General features: G+C 27.9%; 2 protein-coding genes across 3 annotated transcripts in view; both read left to right on the top strand.

The window, feature by feature from the left end:
* Positions 1 to 12,928, top strand: part of LOC136978111 (early estrogen-induced gene 1 protein) — a 62,538-nt gene extending 49,610 nt beyond the window's left edge. For both annotated transcript variants that reach the window (XM_067273772.1, XM_067273771.1), the window contains exons 8-10: positions 332 to 410; positions 2,558 to 2,663; positions 11,893 to 12,928. In XM_067273772.1, the coding sequence (XP_067129873.1) occupies positions 332 to 410; positions 2,558 to 2,663; positions 11,893 to 12,008 (301 nt within the window). In that variant the 3' untranslated portion in view covers positions 12,009 to 12,928. The remainder of the gene's footprint in view (positions 1 to 331; positions 411 to 2,557; positions 2,664 to 11,892) is intronic.
* Positions 12,929 to 15,063: 2,135 nt separating this feature from the next.
* Positions 15,064 to 23,670, top strand: part of ftz-f1 (ftz transcription factor 1) — a 94,530-nt gene continuing 85,923 nt past the window's right edge. The window contains exon 1 of the mRNA XM_067273768.1: positions 15,064 to 15,491. Coding sequence (XP_067129869.1) covers positions 15,443 to 15,491 — 49 coding nt within the window. The 5' untranslated portion in view covers positions 15,064 to 15,442. The remainder of the gene's footprint in view (positions 15,492 to 23,670) is intronic.

The raw sequence follows: 23,670 nt of genomic DNA, 5'->3' as shown, positions 1-23,670 counted from the left end.
CTAAAGAAAAATTGAACATTTCTTCATAAAATTTCATTTTATAAGGGGTGGGATTTCCCAAAGCCATAAAACTTTAAAACAATAGCATAAATTTTGCTGCACTTATTAGGTAAATGTAAGAATTCATTTCAGATAAATACTTTCTTTAGTGTGAAAGTAATAATAATAACTTTATTATTAACTCAAACTGCAAACACTGCAATGATTTGACAATTCAATGATTCAGAATAAGCAAATTTTTCAAATGTAGAGATTTTTTAATAAGTATGTTAAGTAGATATATAATTTCTATATTTTATTTTTTAATTAATATTTTAATAATAATTTTTAGAAATCTAAGTACTGGATCTGCATTTAGTGACTTTACAGTGACTTCAAAGCTTATAGATCGAAAACGTCCAGCTGTTAAGGTATAAATTTTTATAAATATTATAATAGTTTACTTGCTTTTGATCATGATATTGCATTTTAAATGATTTTCAAAATATTTAATTCAGATTTTTCTTTTTTAGAAATGTATTCTATTTATATGATAATGTTTTATGATTGCTGCATTGCTTGAAACATGTTTTTTTTTTTTTTTTTTTTTTTTTTTTTTTTGTGAGATTAATTTGTGTAATGAAAACTAATTCTATATATATATATATATATATATTGGTGGGATGTATTCCGAACCCATTTCATTAATATTTCATAAATGATCATGCCAGTATAAAAATTTTTCAGCTTAATTTATTCAGAAAAATTTGAAATTGAGAGGTTTTTTGTAATTAACGTGTATGAATAAAAAACACCCTGAAATTTATAACAAAAAATAACGTAGACTGTATGATAAAATTCAGTTTAAATTCAGATATATATACAGTTGTATTTCATACTTCAATTTTAATTTGTTTCAGGAAGTCTTTCAAAGTTCAAATCAATTTTTCCCATTACAAATAATGGATAGTGAATTAATCCATTTCCAGACCCCAATCAATACCTATTTTGATAAAACAGCAAATACACATAATTTAAAGTAGCAATTAAATACCCTGATAATAAATTAAAAAACATAATAAATAAAATACATAATTTTCATTTTATTGTACAGTATTTTTGTTTACTGTTCACACATCACCAACTTTGGCATCTTATGACAGATCTGGCAGCCATGTTTAAGTGTGTTGCTTTCATGCTTTATGATAACTTCCTTTTTCACCTCACTCATCAATATTACAACATTTTATTATAATTCCTTCTTAGAGTTTGTTTTCTCTATACACTTTTGAATGCCACAGTTAATAGATAAAGGTTATATTGGGTTGAACAGTAAGTTTTGGTGTATTTTTGACAGCTGTGGTTACTTAACATAGATGTGTGACTTAATTGTAATAGTTGTGAAATTTAACACATTATTGCTAATGCAAGATTGTTTTCTTCCTGCAGAAGCTTATTTTAAACTTTTTACTTCATGTTACTTTCCCTATGTTATATATAACAATTAGTCAAAAAAATGACCCCCCCAAGATTTTTTACATTTTTGGATTCAGGACCTTGAAATGTGAGAAATGCAAAAAACTCCAGGGGTTTTCTGTATGGTGAATGAGTGTTTGTGTGGGAGCACAATTTCGATTGCCCCCTTGGAAGTTTACTAATTCCCATGCTTTTGAAAATTTCTGAAATTTTGCAGGAAGGTTTGTGTATTAGAAAGAGTTATGCTATTAAATTTTGCTGTTTAAGGTTGACAGGATGGGGAGATGAAGAGTGATTGTGTGTCACGTCTTGAGTAGGGTCAGACTTAATAATGATTTTACTTGTTATTAGCATTTAAAATCTTTTATAAAACTCATTCCTACTCTCAAAATTAAGCCTTTTGCCATTTTATAATAAAAAGTGTAAACAGTTTTTTTTAATGAAATATAGTAACAGATAGTGCCATCAGAATTTTAAATGCTGCCAAGAAAGTTAAGCGATCTGTTGTTGGATTTTTTGTTTAAATGAACCCACATTATATTTTTGGATTTCTCATTTTAATTAATGGAAAATGGTAATTTTCAATAGTAGTAGTCAAAATATAGTCATTTAATTTTGAGAACAAACTTAATTCTATAAGCCCATACAAGACGTGCTAGTGATCGCAGAACATTGCATGGCAAATAATTTCATATGATATTCAATTTGTTACTATTATTTACATGAAAATTTACAGGAAAAAATTTTTAACAAGCATTTGTTTAAAATACAAAATCTATTACATGTATATTTAATGTTTTCCTTAATTCATTTGTGTGAAGTTGTTTTTTGATGATATTCTTTTGGTAAAACAAAGAACTGCTTTATTTTTTTTACATATTTTTAACATGCTTTTTAAAAAGTAAAAATAATATAATGTCTTTTTTTTAAAAAGTGATTTCTAATGATTTCTAATTTTTAAATGTTATGTAACTAGAAGAATGTAATTATTAGTAGTAGTTATTTAATATCTTCAAAGAATGAAAATGATTATATTTTATATAGTGTACAAAAGTTAATGAATTTTTAAAATGTTTAATATTAACAAGCTTTATTTTTATAGGTCACAACAGAGGAAAATCGAATGGACTCTACAAGAGTTGATCCAGATTTATTAACAGATGAATTAATTGAAGCCACTAATTTAGAAGAGGACTTATCACCAGAAAGTAAATATTTCAAGACTAAATTGTTTGTTTAATTTAGTAGTCTGATTATTCATTCAAATAAAAGTTCCAGAACATCAGTATGGACATAAAATTGATGTGACATAAATTTTTGATTTTAAGACTTTACTCTCGCTCCAAACAAATTTTAAATTAAAAAAATAAGTCATGGGGCATTGACATCCTCACTGATATTATGGAACATACATTTGAATGTTTAATCTGAGGATGGCTATTAAACATAGCTAAAAATGCACTATTTATTTAAGCACATTTCTAGTACTTGTAAACAGCAAGCAAAGAAATGTTTATATGCTTTAAATCACATGGCTTAGCAGATTTTCCAACCAATACACTGGGTGATTTTATGCTTTCCTGAAGCATTACCGCAGGCAAGTAATGTGATCCTCTTTTTGCTTTTTTTGTAATCTTTAGCCAAATATTCTAAGGAGTGTTCCTATATGATTTGTTGTCATTAGCAACTTTATGCTAGATTCCAAAGAACATACAACTGAGAGAACAGCAAGCAATCAAGTACCAAATCTAATTTTGAAGGTATTTCCTTGTAGCATCTTGTAAAAATGACCAGTTTCATTGGCATTATAAATCTGATTTGGCTTTGGCTTTTCAGACTCAAATATTTGCTTAAATTCCTTTTTATAAAACATTCACTACCTACTGCAGTGATTTCTCAACCACTGCGCCATGAGATTTTTGAAGTGTGCCACCACTGCAAATACCCATACGTAAACGGATGACAGACAAATGGTTCAATTAGTTCTATCTACCAAGAGCACGTTTGGAAATTGTAACTGGTGTTACCTGTAACTGTCAGTAGTTACCAAGGCATTTAGAAAGTGACCTAAATAACCAACTATAATAATAATCTTCCCACTTGTTTATATAAAGAATAATGAATACCAAGTTAAAAAATAAACTACAGTAGAGTCCCACTAATTCGAACTAATTGGAACTGAGCCCTGTTTGGATTAGCAGATTTTCGGATTACCCAAATAATTGAAATAATGCAAAAGCAAGCAGTAAAACAGGTCCAGTTTATATAGATCCAACACCATCAATGACTTTTGTTTGTTTTTGTGTATAAGTACAGTATAGATCTGCTGTTTTAATAGGCCATGTCAAACACTGATTTATTAATTTGTACAGTATTAATACAGTACTACAATAAAATAAATATTTTTGGTGTTTTTGTGGACTTATATTTTGTGAGCTAAAAAAAATTTAACTCTCGACTGAAACATGTTCAGACTAGTGGGTTTTTACTGTAATTATTTATATATTATTACAAACTTAATTGAAAAAGTATATCATTTTTAATTAAATAATTTTTGAAAATTTTGTATTCCTGTGTCTGCAGGTACATAGGAACACTATTGGTAATTCAATGATTAAATATAATTAAATCTTATGTTTTGATCTTGGTTTATTACATACATTAATAGATGCACTTCAGACAGACTTACATTTTATGGCCCCTCATTAGTAATTTCTATTGAATCAACCTTTTCCTTAAATATGAAAGTACACAAACATAACATGACAACATAACATTTAAGAAGACAGATTCAATACAAATTACTGATGAAGAACTATAAAATTAAGCCCAAATTCATCTCTTAATGTATGTAATCAATCAAAATAAATATAATTAAATCCTATGTTTTGGATCATTGAATTACCAGTAGAGTTCCTATACATCTGCAGACTCAGGATTATGAAATTTTCAAGAATGATTTTATTGAAATACAGTTGATGATCCCAACAACAAAGGAAATACTTTTTTTTAATATTTAAAAATATGTGAAGATAAATATTGAAATAATTATGATGACTTAATCATAATGAAAATGTAATCTTTACTTTCTTTAATAATAATGTTTTACCTCTGATTTAATGATGCAGATAATAAACACATTTTAATTTTACAGCAAAAAATGTAATCTTTACAAATGTTTCAACCTAGTTGATAGATCCTCCTTGTGCATAAATAGGATAACTACAACATCAAAATGAACATACATTGAAATAACCAAATATAAAATTCAAAATATAGAGTTCTTTCACGGAATAAACTTTTTGGAAAACTATTTGTTTTTTGAATAGTGTAATTAATGATGCAGCTACAAGTTTCACAAATTGATTTCATTTTACATCAATGATATATCAAGTAACACACAAAACATTTATTTAATAATAAAAATTTCGGAAAAATATAAAAGGAAAAAACTGGTAAATTCTTTAAAAACAGTTATGAAAAGTAACATCTTTTTTAACTATTTTTTAACTTCCAGCAAACTATTTAATACTGTAAAAATGTTTTCAACCATTTTTAATGGCCTTTGTCAGTTAAACGTAAATTAACAAAAAGAACGTTAAAAATAGAACATAAGGAAATTAAATTATGAAAATAATAAGTGCGCCTGCGTAAATACAATAATTAGCGCATGGGGAGTATCAAAAATATCAAACAAGACAGTAACACAAAAAATACATATAAACAAAATATGCATATGCAACATAAAATTTGCAATTATAGTCTATCATCGTAAAGCGATTTCCATGCCATTGACAAAAAATCAGTCTCTCTATGATTAATACATTTTCTTTTTACTTGTGCTTTATATATCTCAAGCTTTTCAAGATGTTTGATAGTATGTCTGTTAGTCGTTGGCCTAATAATGGAAGCCTGATCCCATAAAACTTTAACATCATGCTGGTTGGCGTAAGATGCTAAAACCGTATTATCTAGGCCCTTGTTGACAAAGTACTTATGTTCTTTGACTCTTTATTCCAAGTGCCGTAAAGTACCTCCCACATAAACTATATCAGAATCAAATCGAAGGTCTTTTATCGGTATGGAGTAAATGCCTGATGGTTCTGGTTGTCATTCTTATCATTCTTCAATAACCTTTAAACTGTTGGATTACATCAAATAAGTATAATAAGTCAATACTTTGTCATTGTTTGATATTTTTAATACTTCCCATGTGCTAATTACTGTATTTATGCAGGCTCACTTATTATTTTCATAATTTAATTACCTTATGTTCTATTTTTAATGTTCTTTTTGTTAATTTATGTTTAACTGACAGAGGCCATTAAAAACGGTTGAAAACGTTTTTACAGTATTAAATAGTTTGCTGGATAGTTAAAGAAGGTGGTACTTTTTATAATTTATTATATTTAAAAACAGTATTTTACTTAAGTTATTAAATTGTTTGTTTAAAAAAATGTGTGATTTTTTTTTTTTTTTATTTATTTTGGTATTCTTAACATTCTCAAATTGCAAAACTTGTCAAAAACTGCAGTTTTAATCAAATCTTTAATTTTTTTTCAGTTTTATCTATTTTACGTTGTAACTAATGCTTAAACTACTTTCTTTGATAGCATTTGCATCTGTGCATTTTAGTTCATTGATATCAGAAATATCAAATAACTATTGTAATTATCAAGTAACTAAATTCAATACAAAAAACAATTAAATGAAATGCAGGATATTTTAAAACAAATTATAATATTATCAAAAAATATACACTTACTTAAAACCAGATAACCGGAGTGGTTAGTATTCGGGTCGCAAACGTTTTCATAGCCTCTTCTAGGCTCTTCTTCAGGCTTAGTAGTAATAAATTCGAATATATTCCTTTTTAAAAGAACCAATTTTCGAATTCCGGTTGAATGAAGTTTTTCATGTGACAGAATTCGAAAATCGGTTCTTTTAAAAAGGAATATATTCGAATTTATTACTACTAAGCCTGAAGAAGAGCCTAGAAGAGGCTATGAAAACGTTTGCGACCCGAATACTAACCACTCCGGTTATCTGGTTTTAAGTAAGTGTATATTTTTTGATTGAATCACCGGTGTGTAAGGAAGATTGAGTATATATATAATATTATTTAAAAACGTGTTTAAGAGTTCTATATTATTGTTAGAAAATTATAAGAAAATGGTAAAGCAAGTTAAAAAAAATTTTTTGCAGACAATTAGTTAGCTGTGATTTATACTTATGCTTGTCAATTCACTTAATTCAAATTGAAATGATTGTTTCTGTATTGATAACATATAGTACAGTAAACCAGTATTTTTTGTATAGAATATAAAATTATCATTTTCTTAATTTTAAAATTAAAGCATTGTATTTGTAAGCACCAAGATCTTTTATCAAGACCTTGGTCTCTCAATTACTCTCAACACACAATTTATAATATTACAAGTTTTTTAATTTTTTTTTTTTTTCCTTAACTTTACATAGTTACACCAATGTAATTTTAGTATTTTGTATGTACAAATTTCTGAATATAATTTCAGTTTAGTAAAATGCCACCTATATGACATGCAATCTTTAATATCAGTACTATATAATTTGTGTGCATATGCATGCACACAAATTACATAGTTTGAAAACCATACTTAGTACACATACACACTAAGTATGGTTTTTGAACTGCCAATTTGAATTTACATAGTCCATGAATTATTAGTTTTGAGAACCATTACTATAGGCAATATCTTAATTGTGATTCAACAGCTTAATCATAGTGTTCTATATCAAATGCACTGCCATCTACAGTCATTTATAATTTATAACAATTCTTTTTAAACTGTTTTAATTTTGCATATAATAGTTATTTAATCAGTATCAACTTTTAATTAACATAATATTTAACTATAAATAAAATAATAATGGCATATACAATTCTAATCAATATTGGAATGCTAATGATGAAAATTTGATATATAAACATAAATTATATATACTTTCAAATCTATAAAATTTAACAGATTTCTCTCTTCTACAATTTTTTAAAAAGAGTTAATCTTAAACATTTCATGTCATTAAGTGAGACCAATATAATTTTTTTATATGGGTAACCCCCATATAACACGGCACTTCTATAGCACGAATTCACTCTAACACGGTTCAAGAATTGGGTAAAACCTTCGTACAACATGAAATGTAATAAATAAAACTACTAAAACTACTAACAGCAAACTTTATCTAATTTGAAATTAGGGAAATCCCCATAACAACAGTTCAATAAATCAATGAGTACTAAAGCGTTTTTAGTGTAAAAGATACCTCATTTGACATTTTTCATTCGAGCACGTACGTACTATCAGATTTTCCCGCATAATTTTCATGAACTATTAGTTTTTAAGTACAGTATGTAAATTTTCTTTTCCCGCCTTCTGTCAATACACGTGGTCCTTCTCAAAACTTGTTTCAGTGTTGTCAGATCTCAACGCTTCTGCTTTTGGTGTTGTTTAATTTATATCAATATGTATCACTTAAGAAAATTTTAATAAAGATATTTATCTTAATTATGAAAATATAATAGCATGTTTTTTAGTTTTTGGAACCTAATCCCCTCTTTTCATACTATTTCTTTGTTTTGTATAACATGGCAATTTTTTGGAACATAACTCCCATATTATATGGGGGTTACCTGAATATGCAAATTATAAAATTGTATTGGTTTTAATATTCGATGGAGATCAAACTGACTCATTTTGTCAAAAATGAACTTCTAAATTGTTATCTAAAGCAGTGGTCACAAGCTGGTGGTCTGTGGGGAAATTTTGACATTGATCAGCTCAAGGTTACGTGGAGTTTTGCAAAAGAAATGCAAAATGCTTTGTTGCTTTTTCTCAATCATTGAGGGTTTTTATTTGAATCTAAAACCAAACACAAAATGACTGTTAGCAGTTATTTATTGTGATAGTGTCACAATGCTGGGATGCAATTTTTAATCATATGATTTAATTTAAAACACATACTCGCCTCCTCAGTTAGTAGTGTCTTGCCCCAGTACATCATATTTTTCTTCTTAGCAACACTCATTCCATCATCTATTTTTTACAGGGAAAATTTTTGAATTGAAATAACATGATTTCTGGTTTGCATCGGAAGTATGTACAGTAAGACCCCGCTTAACGTTGCCTCGCTTAACACTGATTCAATATAACACGGTCTGTTTGACGCCTAAAAAATGCTCAAAATTTACGCTGATTCAAAATAACACAGTATTTCAATGATTCATATATAATACGATTATTCCCAAACACAAACCAATCAGCAAAAGGTGACAATTCATCATAGTGCTGTATTTCCCCTAAATATATGTTTGTTTTATGCAATTTTTGAAAAAATATAACATCATGGATGCTATAGGAAATATCGACTTTGCTTGGCAAGAATTAACTGATATATGCACGAACGAAGTGTAGAAAAAGTTATGGCTGAAGGTATCCAAGAATTCTCAACGAGAAGAGCCTATCGCTGTATCGTTAAGTTGACAATTTTGTCAACTAATCAATATATTAGATGTGGACGATCAGGATATTAAGGAGGTACTGCAGGTTTCTGGTAAGAGCCTTACCAATGACGACTTCAAGAACTGGCAGAACAAGGAATTCGTGTAGAACTGGAAAATAGAGATTTCTGAAGACGAAGAACCCAAAAATTTTCTCTACAGATTTCTTTAGTAAAAAGTTGGTAACGATAACCGAAATCGTTACTAACCTTTTAAGTGAATGGTCCAGATTTTGATAGGAGTGAGAAAGCAAAACGAGGCATTTTGGATGCGATATTCTGCTGCCGACATTTGTTTAAGGAAAGAAAAAGAAAGCAACCAATGAAACTACATGACTTCATTGCAAAAATCAAGAATTTCAGAAGAGCCAGGAACACAAAAAATTACAAATTAACTTCTTCATCACAAAAAATTAACTCTACATTTCTGTGCGCATATGTTTATATTATTTAATATATATTATTATTCAAAAATTTATATAAAAATAACTTAAAATTATAATAAAATTGCTTATTTTTTTGTGTTTCCCTATCTCTGTTTAAAATGGTCTCATTTAACGCTGTTTCGCTTAGTGCTTTGTTGTCTAGGAATGCATCTCCCACATTAAGTGGAGTCTTACTGTATATAGTTAATTGGGCCTTCTGCATCAAATCTTTATATTTAATCTTGGTTTTCATCTAACTCAGTTCTCAAGATTAAAGGACTGACAACAGTAGGGAGTTATACGTCTACGATTTTTTTTAATTGTCCAATCAGCAATAAATGTTGCGAGTGTAATTGTTGTCCTTCGTGGAAAAGAGCCAAAAATCATAAACTTATTTCAAACAAGTATCAACAAACTTCATGCTAATTTCTTATAATTAAACAAATAAATTTCATATTAATAAAGTAAAGTAAAATGAAATGGAACTTTTATGATCATTATTCTATAGATGTTTGTACTGTTTAAAAAAATTCACAGTAGTAAAATTCACATTCAAAATTGTGAGTTTAGTGGTCTGTGAGGTCAGCTTGGCAACCACTGATCAAAAGAATGAAACTTTAATCTCCATTTATTAAATATTCAAATATTATTGTGTGAACTTAATTTTGTACACAAATTTTTTTACATTTTATAATTTTCAAATAATTATGTAAGATTTCTGGAAAAGAATGATTGTAGTATAATTCTAGGATACAGTTTCATTTTAATAAAAATATAAACATCTTTACAAAACCCAATACATTATAATAAAGGTACAACAATTGCCATATGACATTGTATGCTATATTATTATAGCTGTTATATAGCCCCTTATGTCGTAGGGCAGTTGTTATAGCTTTAAATTTTATTAATTATAATCATATTGTGTATCTTTTTACAAAGAGATATAGGAAAATATACCCATTTTTCTCCTGCTTCTGTCATTTAATTTTGATTGATGACAATGTAAAGCTTTAATAAAATGTAATTATTCTTTAGCAGATAAGAGAAAAAATTTCCAACTTTAATTACCATAGACAATTATTTTTACATAATTCTTTATTTTATATCTATTTATATAAGAACTCCACTATTTCTAAATTTAGAATTCCTGAAAGCTGAGCATTTCTCTACTGCTTTCAATCCACCATTTATTGGTCATTCAGAAAGAACCATGAATAAAGAAACTAAAGTGGTGCAGGGTGCGTTATTTTTGGAAACAATGCTAGGTTCTATTTTTCTCTTGTCATCAATTCACATGAAAAATCTATTAATAAACTTAAATCAGTATTTCTAATAGTGTTTTTGTGAAAAAAATGTTTAATTCTTACATTTTGTCGATTTAACAAATCAGTTTATCAAGTAAAGAAATTCTAATAATTCAATGTTCCTATTAAATTTAACATTTTACAACATTGCATAACATTACTTAGGTTGTAACATGAAATGGTGGTTTTTTATTGCTATAAATAACTTTACAAAAATTTTAAGTAAGACTATATTGTATCTGAAGAAAACCAGATTTTTTTTTCAAATGCTATATATTAAAATTATAAGTGTCGACTGTTTTCGTTTGGATTTAATTCTTAAGGAATCTATTTGTTATGTAGATTCATCAATACATAAACTGTATTTTGTAAAACCTTAAGATTTCTCTCTCTAACTTATAAATTGAACTATGTTAAAAAAATAATAATAATTTCTTTTGTACAAATAAATAGAAATTAAAAACTTCTATGGTTTATAATTGTCTGTTTTATAAAATATATTTTATGTTACATAAATTTGTTCTGAAAGATTGATCATATTTGAAATTCTCAATTAAATACAGTGAAGCATTGAAAATAAAGACTAATTGGGACTAGACCCATTCAGATTTTCACACACACTTAAATGAGTATTTTAAATACTGTAAACTCCAAATACACTATAAATCAAGTTTAAGTGTTATAAGTTCATGCCAGTATTTCATAAGGAATGTAGGAATGCTTATAAAGATTCAAAATGTAATTTACAGAATTACTATATTGGAACAAAAATATGCTAATTATAATTTCAAAATTAAAAAATTCTGCATGGATGTTAGAACATCAACAATGAAGTTACTATTGAAAGGAGTTAATAGCCATTTTTTGGTGTCTGGATTTTTGACACTTCACTGTATTACACATATATTATATTAAATATAAATAATTATTAAATTTAAATATTAAATTTATTAAATTTTAATTTTATATTAAATTTTAACCAAATATTAAATTTAAATATCTTTCATTAGTTTAGTAAATTTTATTTTATGATGAATTTAAAGCAGTAAAAGAATTATAAATTAGTTTAATATTGTCTGATGCAAACACTTTTGTATATATTAAAGTAAACTCAATGACTTATAGTAATCCAAGTAACAAATTTAAAATGTGATTTTATTTTACAGCTAGCGGATTGCGTCTGTACATCAACAAGGATGGAACAGCAGCTCTGGGTAGTCACGATCCAAAATCGACGAACATTAGTAGCGGTTTCGGACATTCCTTCCTGGGACAAAGATAGTAGGCAGCCACAACGCGGAACCCTCTGTACAAAGATCGTCACGCAGGAAACGACGACATATTTTTGTACTGGAATAACTTATGTAAATGCCACCAACGTAACAATAATACCGATGCCAAATAACCACCCGAGAAAATCTAGTTCATTCTCACGAATCATCGATGCGTAATTTTCTTTTGGACCTCTATTTTCATCAGACTAACATCAATCCAGTATTTTGACAGTCAATTTTGTTAAAATTTAATAAATTTCCTTAATTTTCTCACCTATTTAAACAATGAAGTACATTGTTATCGAACCAATTACTCATTAGATTTCTTCCATATTCCTGTTACCTGTGCTGCAGAATTAGTATAATTATTTTTTTTGTGTGGGAAGATTTTCATTCTAGTAATTAATATTTTTTATACATATATAAACAATTTTTTATTGAAATTACCACAGTTGTGGATAAGAATAAAGAAAAAATTAATTTGGTGTTTTGAAGTTCTGAACCACAAGTTATTTCAAAGACCCTTTTTTTTGTTAAATTTTGGCATGATTTGTTCCATGTTACTTAATACAATTGTAATTTTTATAAATTAAGTAATTCCTACTAAAAAAGCTTTCTTGAGTATGGTCTAATTTCTCTACACAGAGTGTAGCAAAAACTTTTCCAATGATCTATCTTATAAATATCTATATATATATATATACTGTATATAATTTTCAATAACATAAAATTGTAATTTGCAATATTGTAAACAATTTTCAAAAAAAAAATTCATTACCATAGTTTATTTTTGCGATGGAATTTTATAAAGAAGTCTTTTTCCAAGCTTTATTATTAGAAATTTTTTTTGTCAATAATCAATGTAAATTTTTATTGAGATGTTTAAAAAACAAATTATATATAATTAAAATGTGCTTTGATTATTTCAGTGTTTTGTTTTTTCATTTATTTTATAATTCAAAATCCTTCCGAACGTAGTTAAAGGTTGAAAAAAAATTAATGACATCCTTGAAAATCGAATTTAAAGGTTCAGTTACGTGTATGACGTCAATAGTGCAGTGTTACGTATATTGGTTCATACTAAATCACGTTTGTGACGTAACGAACGCTAAATAGGTCGGGGTGACGTAGTCTATTTAGGTCATTACGTCAGCTTTGACGGGGATAGAGAGCCCTTTTTACTATGGCGTCATTTCTTTCATATTATTAGAGATAGGTTTTTTCGGTCGTATAGTAAACAATTTCGGCAATTTATGCTGCTTTTTTTTCTGAGTATTACGTTTGAAATTCCAGAAAATGTAATAGCGACATCTATTGGAATGTCGCCGTATTAAATTAACCTAAATTGCTACGAAAGAATGCTTTTAACTTGTTTTCGCGAAAATTTTTAATTTTAAAATACTTTTTAAAAATTACTTTTAAATTTTTAATTAAAAAGTTTCTTGAAATGAAATTAATAATATACGGGAATCGAAGGAATTGTCGATAGATTTAACGTTACTTTCGTACAAAAACTGTTTGGAACCTAATTATTTTAATTATCTAATTTAACCAATATTTTTTTGCGTCTTTTAATAAAATTATAAAATAGAAATTTATACACAGTATAAAGAACAATTACATTTACTACAGATTCCGTCATTTATCGACTATGCTGCCATCTTTGAAAAAATAATTAAAATAATATATATATTAATCTCACTCGTTAGTTTGACTTCCCCCCTTTGAAAATTTATTATTCGGTTCGTCTGAAAATAATAATACGTGTCGCATGTCAAGTATTAAATATATATTTTTTTAATAAAATATTAGAATAGTTAATTGTTTTTTACAAAAAAATTAATCTCGTGGATTACAACAGCTTTAAATTATAAGGGTTTTCCCCCTATTCGCTAAATCAGACTTTGTCATTTCTTTCTTAACCAATGAGGTATTTTTATCACACTTTAAAATCTAAAACTAATTATAGCTTACAGGAATTTTAATAAAACTTCATTTTGTAGATAGACAAAAGTTTTAAGTACTAAAAAAATAACTTCAATCGTAAAATTTACTACTTTTTAATCATAAAAATCTAAAAATATTATTTAAAAAAGTATTTTCACAGAAAATTATAAACGATCGTTTACTTATTATTAGTATAATTTTCAAAATCCTTCACATATGTGTTTGTAAGGGAAAAAAAATAGTAATTACGCCATATTTAGTCAATAGATGGCAGAATTTATAGCCGGTGGCTATTACGGACTTCTGCTTTCCGTTAAGAGCTATGACGTCATGGCCACTAATTATTTCAATTTCTGTCGTAACTTGCTAAAAGTTTAAAAACTTGAAAAGATTTAAGAAATAGAAAATTATAAGCCTTATTTGTTAACTTATAATACGATTTATAACTTATTTTGAAACATCTAATCCACAAATGAAGAAAAATTTTATATGCAGAATTTACTTAATCTTTAATTTCTTAAAAGCATCGTTATTGGCTGTTTTATTTTTACGTTTCTAAATCGACTGTAATTGGTTAATTGTTAATTTTCAAACTTTTAAACTTATAATTTATTAAAAATGTACTTAAATAGAAAAAATTCGATTGAATATTATATATAAAAATTAATATTTGAAAAGTATCGGTGAGGATTTATATAATTTTAAAAAATCAGGTAATAAAGCGTAACGCTTATATAAAATCAATCGATAGCTGAAACGGATCGATTCGGTTAGAATGCCTATCGATATTCTTTTATCCCGAAGCGTTAAGGCAAACAAAAAGCATAGAACAGGAAGATATAGAGCTACAGGTATATGGAAGACGGTGGTAAGTTGCCTAGCTGCTTTCACTGTCCTAGGACGCTGTCACGTGACTTTGTTTACGTTCGTCGCTTGCAACAACGAGAAGCGCCACTCGAAAATCAATACACGAAACAAAATGAATAAAACAGAACGATGTATTTTAACATAAAATTTAAGTAGGTGATAATTTTATTAAGATTCCTTTTCGATTATCTTTTGTTAAGTGCTATCTCGGATGACCCAATTCCGTTGTTGCAAGCGACCCGACTAACCCACTTTCGCGCTTGCTCACTGTGGACGAAAGTGAAGTTGGCCGAAGCCTGGAAGCCCTTGTCCTTGATTCCACCGGTATAACGCGCGTGTAATGCTTTAGGATTTTCGTGTCTGGTCAACGTTCGAATGCCCACTCTCCCCTTCGACCCGTGGTTGCCCGACAGTGTGTTAACGAGACATTAAGAAGACGTCACACGGCGGACACGGCACATACAACACTACTCAATCACACCAAACTCGAATGTGTATACGGAGAAGGGGCGCAATGGAGACCGTGGCCGTACTCGAGTCTGTCAATGAAGTGTTGTAGCATCGTTTACTGCAAACTCGATTTTTTTACCGTTTCCAACAATTTCTACTATGTGATTTCGTATACAAGATGAGTTGCGAACCTACCACCAGTACTGCAACTTCTACTGACGTATCAGGTAGGTGTACCACGCGTATACCAAATTAATCAGTTTCGTGTATAAATATATAATATAACGTATAGTGTATAACGTTTTTTAATGTATATATACGGGCGTGACGTAACACTTTTACTAGGTTAAGGTGAAGGTAAAAATAAAGGAGTTGCGTCGAGTGAGAAAAACCACCGACCGCATTCCACGTGAACTTGATCGCACCCTTGCACAGTCAGGTGCATCTGTGCAACTATCCCACATATAATAGGCCCTGTGTTAAAGTATGTGGTGGTGCGGCGTTAATGGTGAAGCCCAGTTCGTGCTTAAACACTTGCGAAACACTACTGCCCTGTTTAATTAGAGAAATTAAGAGTGTAGTCGTTTTTTTACACTCGATATGTAGCGTGTAACGATTTAGTGTTGTCGCCGTAAAGTTTTAACCCTTTATCACTCGTCGAACGTGACCGGACCGCTATTATTAAATTTCGCTCGTCGGATATTCGAGCGGGGTCTTCTTTTTAACGGTCAGAAACAAGATGGCGTCGTTTCCGAGTCTATCTGTACGGGGCGGAGGGGGTGAATTATCAAGAAATTTTCCTCCAGCGAAAATGATTACCTACATAATTATACACTTAAATGTACTCGTAGGCATGTGTGTGACTTTTCCAATTGGCAGCTGCTCGACATTTCGTTTTCGAAGTTTTCATATCGGCTCGACTTTTCTGGTAAAATTACTACTGTTAAAGGTTTTGAATTGATCTAAAGTAGAATTTTTTTTTATAGTTACGGGTGAGGCCTCGTATTATGTTTCTTCTGGTGCACTCTTGAACCAGTTCCATAATGGATGTATTATTTAATAAAATCGTATTCGTGACGGCAACGTCATAAAACGTATAGATTTCGAACCTTTAAAAACGTATGTTTGTAATCGTAATCAATATAGATGTGTTAAGATCGATAAAATAATTCCTTTCGGCACTTTTTTACATCGAGATCTCTGCTGTGTAACAGTTTTCCGCCACTTCCGGGTGAAGGGACCGCGCCTCTGGTTGTTCTTCCCATTACCGATGATTGAGCGGGGACGGGGTTTTCAGGGGTAAAACAGGTGCACGTCACCCCATCTTAGAGGCCTCAAATTGTATACTCGTATATTTATATCTGTGTGTATACAGTAACCCAGTTTCCGCGAGGAAGATAAAACAAAAAAGGGGGAGAAATACCATAATAAACTGTGTAATCAATCAGGAAAATCAATCGCTGTTACCGAGCTTATACTGTTACATATTGTAAATATAACCCAAATTTTATACGAGTAATTATGTAGTGAACGAGCGGCGCGAACAATTATAAAGCAGGAAGATAATATTGTACAGTTACGTCTGCGATAGTTCTTTTCGGGTTTTAGCTAAAGTTTCTATCGTGTTTACTTAAAAAGGAAAAAGTAATAATAAATATATGACAAATCCTTGTTTGTAAAATGGAAAAGCGTTCCCAGTTAGACTCCGATGCAAATGATAACCATCTGGAATTAGTGTGGGAAGAGAACAGCACCTGTTACTTTAGCTGCACGATGATCTTTGATACTTTGCATATGTACCACGCCTCCAGAAACATTTGTACAACATTCGTAGGAACTTTTTTGAAATTATTCAATAAAATTCAATTGAATTCAATTGAATCCGTGTAGTTTTTATATTTTTCTGTAATATTCGCTATATGTACAGTAGAGTACAGTACGGGAAGTGAGTTATTTAAAAATTCTCTGTTAAAAGAAAGTAATGGGACCTAGCGTCAAAACTGATTGATAGCTGCTAAGGGTCGATGTTGAGAACTTGCAGGAATCGCCATATATCGTTCTTTTGTTCGGTTTAAGTAAACAAATTGTTATTTATGACATTAATGAATGCAGGACGCTTTACGTTTATTGAGGAGAATATGTAATAAATTATTCAGTATAAAAGAATTTGCAGTAATTTTTTAATATTAAAAATGACTATGAAAATCGAGTAGTTTCCAACATGTTATTGTTTCGAACATGTTATGAAAGTGAAATAAGGGAAAAAAATTGTTCCACTTTCTCCAACCTTGACGGTGACCTCTAGTTTCGCTTATCGAGTATTGATGTCAATGCCCGTGACGTGTTTCCGTTTTTTATTAGTTTTATTTATATATATATATACACACACGTTATTTATTAATATGAGAATTAACAGAAAAAAAGATTGGGGGATTTTATCCGAAATGCTGTTTATCTAAAATCGATCTTAGAAATTACGGAAGAGGAATTAACAGAAAACATTTACAAGGTCGTTTCTTTCAACTATACTAATATTTATAATAATAAAAATGATTATCTAACCGCAACCTGATATCGAATAAACGATGACTGATAAATTTTTAAGATTTAATAATTTAACAGGATGACGTATAATATGTGTATCTTTTAAAATAAAAAAAGATTGATTTTTTTACAAGATTTTGTGCGCTAGTCAGTTGGCAGCACTTATTATTTTTTTACATATTTAAAAATTACAATTGATACTCAGGTGTCGCGCTCTGTTGGAATCGAACAGAACTATTTTAATGAACGTACATTGGAGGAAAAAAGTTTGACCTAAATTTCTGTAAATCCGAGATCTTTTTGTGTACTTGGCATTGGAACGATTTCTAAGTCGTCGTATTTTCAACCAAGAGTTGCGCTACTAGAGTATTGTACATGAATGAACTATAATAAATGTGATACTCGTAGTAAATGTGACCTTAATATGTAGATCACGTGTTGGGTTGATTACAAAGAAACATTCGGTTTTATATAATATTTTAGAACTGTATAGAAAACTTCCTTTACCGGAAGAATTCATTTTTTGAACAATGGAAAATTTTAACTGATAACACCATTTGATAGTTTTAATGATACCATTGTATGTATATAATTGGTATATAGCCTATACCTGTATAACATTGTAGAGGTATATTAGGAGTCATAAATGAATTTAAGAACTATTAAAATGTATATCATTTTTATAGCTTTTTTTGTGTTTTGTTTTTAATTTATTTAAAATTTTGAACTAAATGTGAGTAGTCAATTTTAAGTTTGCTCATTCACACTGTTTTACATTAGAATAATGAATTATTGCAGTGAAGATCTGCTCAGTTCTTCTAACTTAGCCTGGGGAAAAATATCTTGTGAGGCCTAATATCCCGTCCTGCTCTTGTCCTAAATAGGCTTATAAGGCTAGACTGAAGTCTAGTTGAAGTCTAAGAATATTTGTTTGGAGTTTAGCTCTTTCTCTAACGAGAAGATGATAAGGATTGATGGTGTTGAAATTATTCCAATAATGTCAATTTGAAACTTGCACTACTAAATTCAAACTTAAAAACTTAGCTGTGTTTGAAATTGTAAATTGTGTACAATTCATCCATTTATGATATATTTGAGTTGTTTTTGTTGTTATATTTCTTTCATTAATTTAAGTTGGCAAATTTATATTTTTTTTAGGTAAGAATGTTTTTAGTCGAATTTATAAAGTAGAAAAATATCAATTTTGAGAAAATTTAGTATTTTCACAGCAAAAAGCTTGTCTGATGCAATTTTTACTACATCCGGCTTCATTTTTATAAAAGATCAAGTTTAAATTTCATCATAACCGTAGTAGATTTTCAAGATGATACTGTAATTTCGCAATATAATTTATCATTAGTTTTTTTATAATTTAAATATTTTAATATTGTAGAGATAATATGAGTAATTAATAAAAAATTTTCAAAATAAAAAAATTTTTAAAAATTACTATTATTTGGCTTTAAAAAATATTATCTATTAGCAAAATTATAATGTAGTTCTTGCCTCTTTGATTTGGAACATACTGTTGATTTCACTGATGCTGTGTCAAGATCCCTTTTAGATGGTAATGTTTGAAATAGATCTGCTTTTAACGGATGATTTGTACTGACTTGTGATGATTTTTTTCTGCTATGTAATGTAGATTTGTATATATCCCATTTATCTGTCTATCTTTTCTTCAACAGAATTGTTTGTTTAAAGTATTTTCTGTGCTTTCACCATTTTTTTTTTTACAAAAAAAAAGAGCAAGCAATAGATAAACTATCTTGAAGATAAAGGAGAAAGAATATTCCAGAAATTTATTGATTTGATAAAAATAATGTGCAAACACAAAACATATGTAAATTGTTTAAATTTAATATTCATTAAATCAAAAGTTGTATTTAGTAAAATATTAAAATTAATTAATTTAAACATGTTTGTCTTTTCTCATAATTATTAGATTATGCTAAAGTATATATAAAAATGAAAATTATAAGCAAGTATTAAATTAATATTATGCAATAAAAGTCTGATTTTTTTGTAATTTTATTAATTTTAACTACATTATAGTTAATAAATCTGAATATTCAGTGCTTATCTCGGTGACACAGCAAGATCTGGCGAATAGTTAGAGTATCTTGATAAAAATAATTTTGAGATATGATACAGACTTCAATTCATAAAATTATCAAATGTTCCTGACTTAAAACAAAGAACAAGTGTATGTTATGGAGTGAAATATATAGTAGTAGTAGAATACTATTATATAAAAAAGTTATTGATTTTTGTAACTATCGAAAACTCCTGTATCAAAAACTTAAGATTCTTGAAATCTTTTACATTTATAGCATTTGAAGTTTTAATTTTTAAAAGAATAAATATGTCACTTTTAATAATTTTAAATATCTATTTAAAAAATGCTCTTTAGAAAATTATAACTCAAAGTTTTGAATAAATTTCAAGTTATTTATTTAGCAGCTTCTGTGGATTATTCAAATGAATATTCTTTGTTGAAATAATCTTTAGAGGACTGCTTGATTTGTAGTAAATCAACATTACAAATAGATAAGGATTATTTTTTTTAATATTGAACTTTGGATTTAACTAGGGTTTCTCAAACGGGATCCTGGTTGTTTTTTTAACCCAGGAAATATCCCAGGAAATTTTTCTTATCCCGGGAAATTCTGCAAATTTCTTAAAAATTTACTTTTTTCTTATTTTGTGTTAATGTTGGGGAAATTTTGCAAATAGAAAGTATAATTAACTCATAAACTGTCAGAATACATTTGTATTTATTAATTTTAAACCTACTTATTAGTTTTTTTTTAATTTTTGCTCGTTATGGCACTTCACAAATGGTCAATAATCAATACGTTGCTTATTTGTGGCAGGACTCTCAAAATTCTTTACCTGTAATATCTGTAATAATTGTGCTTATGTTGTCTTAATTTTTAACCATGCCCAGTAGCTTCAATAACTGCATAACGCCAAGTTGTGCAAATTGGGCCAGGATACGAACAAAGTCTGCAAGTATGAAGTTTTTCTTCATAACCTGATTATTAAAGACAAATGAACTGCCGAATTATTGGGCTATGATGTTTCAATTAAAGCAGTCGAGGTAGACAAATCAAGAATACTAGAGAACAAAAGAAGTACTACAATCTCGAAAATGAACTAGAAATCTTTCAGGATACAGGTGAAAAACACATAATATTTGTCTTCTCTTAAATGCATTAAACACGATTCCAATCACATCAATTGAATCGGAAAAGGCATTCTCGGTAGCAAGACTTTTCATTACTAAAATAAGAATTAGATTGAGTGATCAGAGTATTGACCATCTTTGCTTTTTAAAATCTTATAACAATTTACAATATTTTGTATTATATTTTATTTAAAAAACGAAAATTGCCTTCTAAGTTAGAAGTTTAATCTGAGTTCATTTTTTTAAAACTCAATTCAAAGCATTTTGTTGTTGTTGTTGTTGTATGCAGTTTCCAGCAAACTGTAATAAATTTTTTTTTATTTGTGAAAATTTCTAGTAGTACAAAGGAAATTTTTAATATATATCTTAACAGCATTATTAATATGATTCTGGAGGTTGCGGAGCGTCTTAAATTACTTTAAAAGATGAAAAATAATTATCATTTGATTTCATGATAATTTGTATATGTTAAAAATAATTAATTTTGTCCCGGGATCCCGGGAAACAGTTCACTTTTATCCCTGGACAAGCAAAAGACCAGGAAATGAGAAACCCTAGATTAACCAATTCCCTTTTTTTGCTAATTTCAATATAATATATTAAATACTATTAAGACGTATCAGATATAAACAGTTATTATTCTAATAACCAACTAAGATGTTTTATTCAGAACATGAATTGTATAATTGAGGAGTTTTTATATTTTAAATATTATATTAACAATAAAATTTATAATAATGGTAATACTTCATTTTTTTAATAAATAACAAATTAATTAATTTATTAATCATATTAGGCCATAGCCTGTTATTATAGGGTGTTATTACATTGTATTCACATTCATCGTAACAATAATATGATTTGGTGTCACCGGTTAGTCTTAATACATTGATTAGTTGTATCGGTTCAAGTACATATAACTTTAAAGAGGTTGATTACAAAAGATTTTTACATAATTGTATAATTTGTAAATTATTACAGAATTTGCATCGTGAAATAAACAATACATTTAATTTTCTTTTTTAAAGGTATTTAGTTGATTTAAATTCTCTTTGTTTCTTAGTTTGTATCCCTTTTACACTCACAAAACATGTGATATTTGGTAAATAAATCTTGGCATCTTGGAGAGATTATGTTTGAAAATTCGTAAATTTTATTGTTAACTATAATCATTTTGCTATTTAATCTAAGTTGGATAAAAAATTTCTTGATTGTAAACGGCATATTAGATATCATATAATTATTACTTCATTTTAGTGATTATAATTATTGAAATAAAACAATATATGATTTCTAATAGCATATTCTGAACATTTAATATAAAATATCTGTTTTAATAAATTTTTCTGCTTATTTTATGTACAGAATGTTTTATCCTTCAAGATCAATACATAAAAATTAGATATTAGCTAGCATCTTTTGTCAGAAATTTTAATTTAAATTATTATACATAAAAATTTTGATTTTTCTGAAAATATATAGATATTTTGAAATGGAGCATTATATTTCAAAATAAACAACTAAATGTTTAAAAAAATTATAAATTAATGTATTTATTCAATAGTAATTTACTTTTTAAGAAGTCCTAAATTTGATAACTTAACAAAAATGGAATATAATATGCTATATTATTATTTTATAACTAAAACATTTTCGTTGAACTTTATTGGTAGATTATTAATCAATAATCTCTAAACTAAAAGTAGTTTATATTGATTCTCTGGTGGTAAGATTCTTTAGTTTGATTTAAAATCAATATAATAATTTCTGAAAAAACATCTTGCACCTGTTGAAAGTATTATTAATGTGAATTTAAAAGAATTGTCCTAACTTTTTCATATATCATAATATAATTAATTTTAATAAATTATCAGACAAAATAGCATTTATAGGTATGCTATTATTTTCAAAGTATTATGACAATATTACCTCCTTATCATATAATAACATTAATCATTTTTATAAGGTTTTGTATCTTTGAAAGATTAAAAAAGAATCTTGCTTTTAAGATATTTTTTTATTTTATTATTATTTCATATGATATTTATATAATAAATCAAACTTTATAGTTTCATAAGATTTAGGTAATAAAACAAATTTCATTGAAGTACATTCATTTTAATGTAAAACATTTATGATGAAAAAATTGCATTTCTAATAGCTACAAGAATGTGATTAGAGTTTGATGTGACTATAAGCTTATCAGCTTGTCTTGATCTGTTAAACACTGCTATATTCTCATGAAAAGAATATGTGACTCATTAATTTTTTTTTCTATTTTCTTTTAGATGTGAATCAGTTCTCTTAACAGATTTGTTTTTTCCCTTAATGCTTAATGTACTGAATGAAAACAATAACTGTTGAAAATAACAAAAAGTATTAAAATTCCTTTAAATTTAACTGGAACAATACAAAAATAATATAGTGTATATATTTATATATAAATTAATTAATTCTCTTAAATTAGTTACTTTTTAAATTTTATTGATATTATCCAGATTCTAATATCTTGTATTTTACAGTTTTAATACAAACTAGCTATTGAATGCATAATTATTATTTGTAAAAGCTTTATATAAAGAAAATCTATGAAATTTTCACATCAAATTTTACTTCATGCATTTCTGGCTCTTTAGTATTATCTGTATTAAATGCCTAGTTTTAGGTAGCCA

Source organism: Centruroides vittatus, unplaced genomic scaffold, assembly GCF_030686945.1.
Source record: "Centruroides vittatus isolate TY-2023 unplaced genomic scaffold, ASM3068694v2 contig_488, whole genome shotgun sequence".
Lineage (NCBI taxonomy): Eukaryota > Metazoa > Arthropoda > Arachnida > Scorpiones > Buthidae > Centruroides > Centruroides vittatus.
This window is presented reverse-complemented; position numbering and strand designations above follow the sequence as displayed.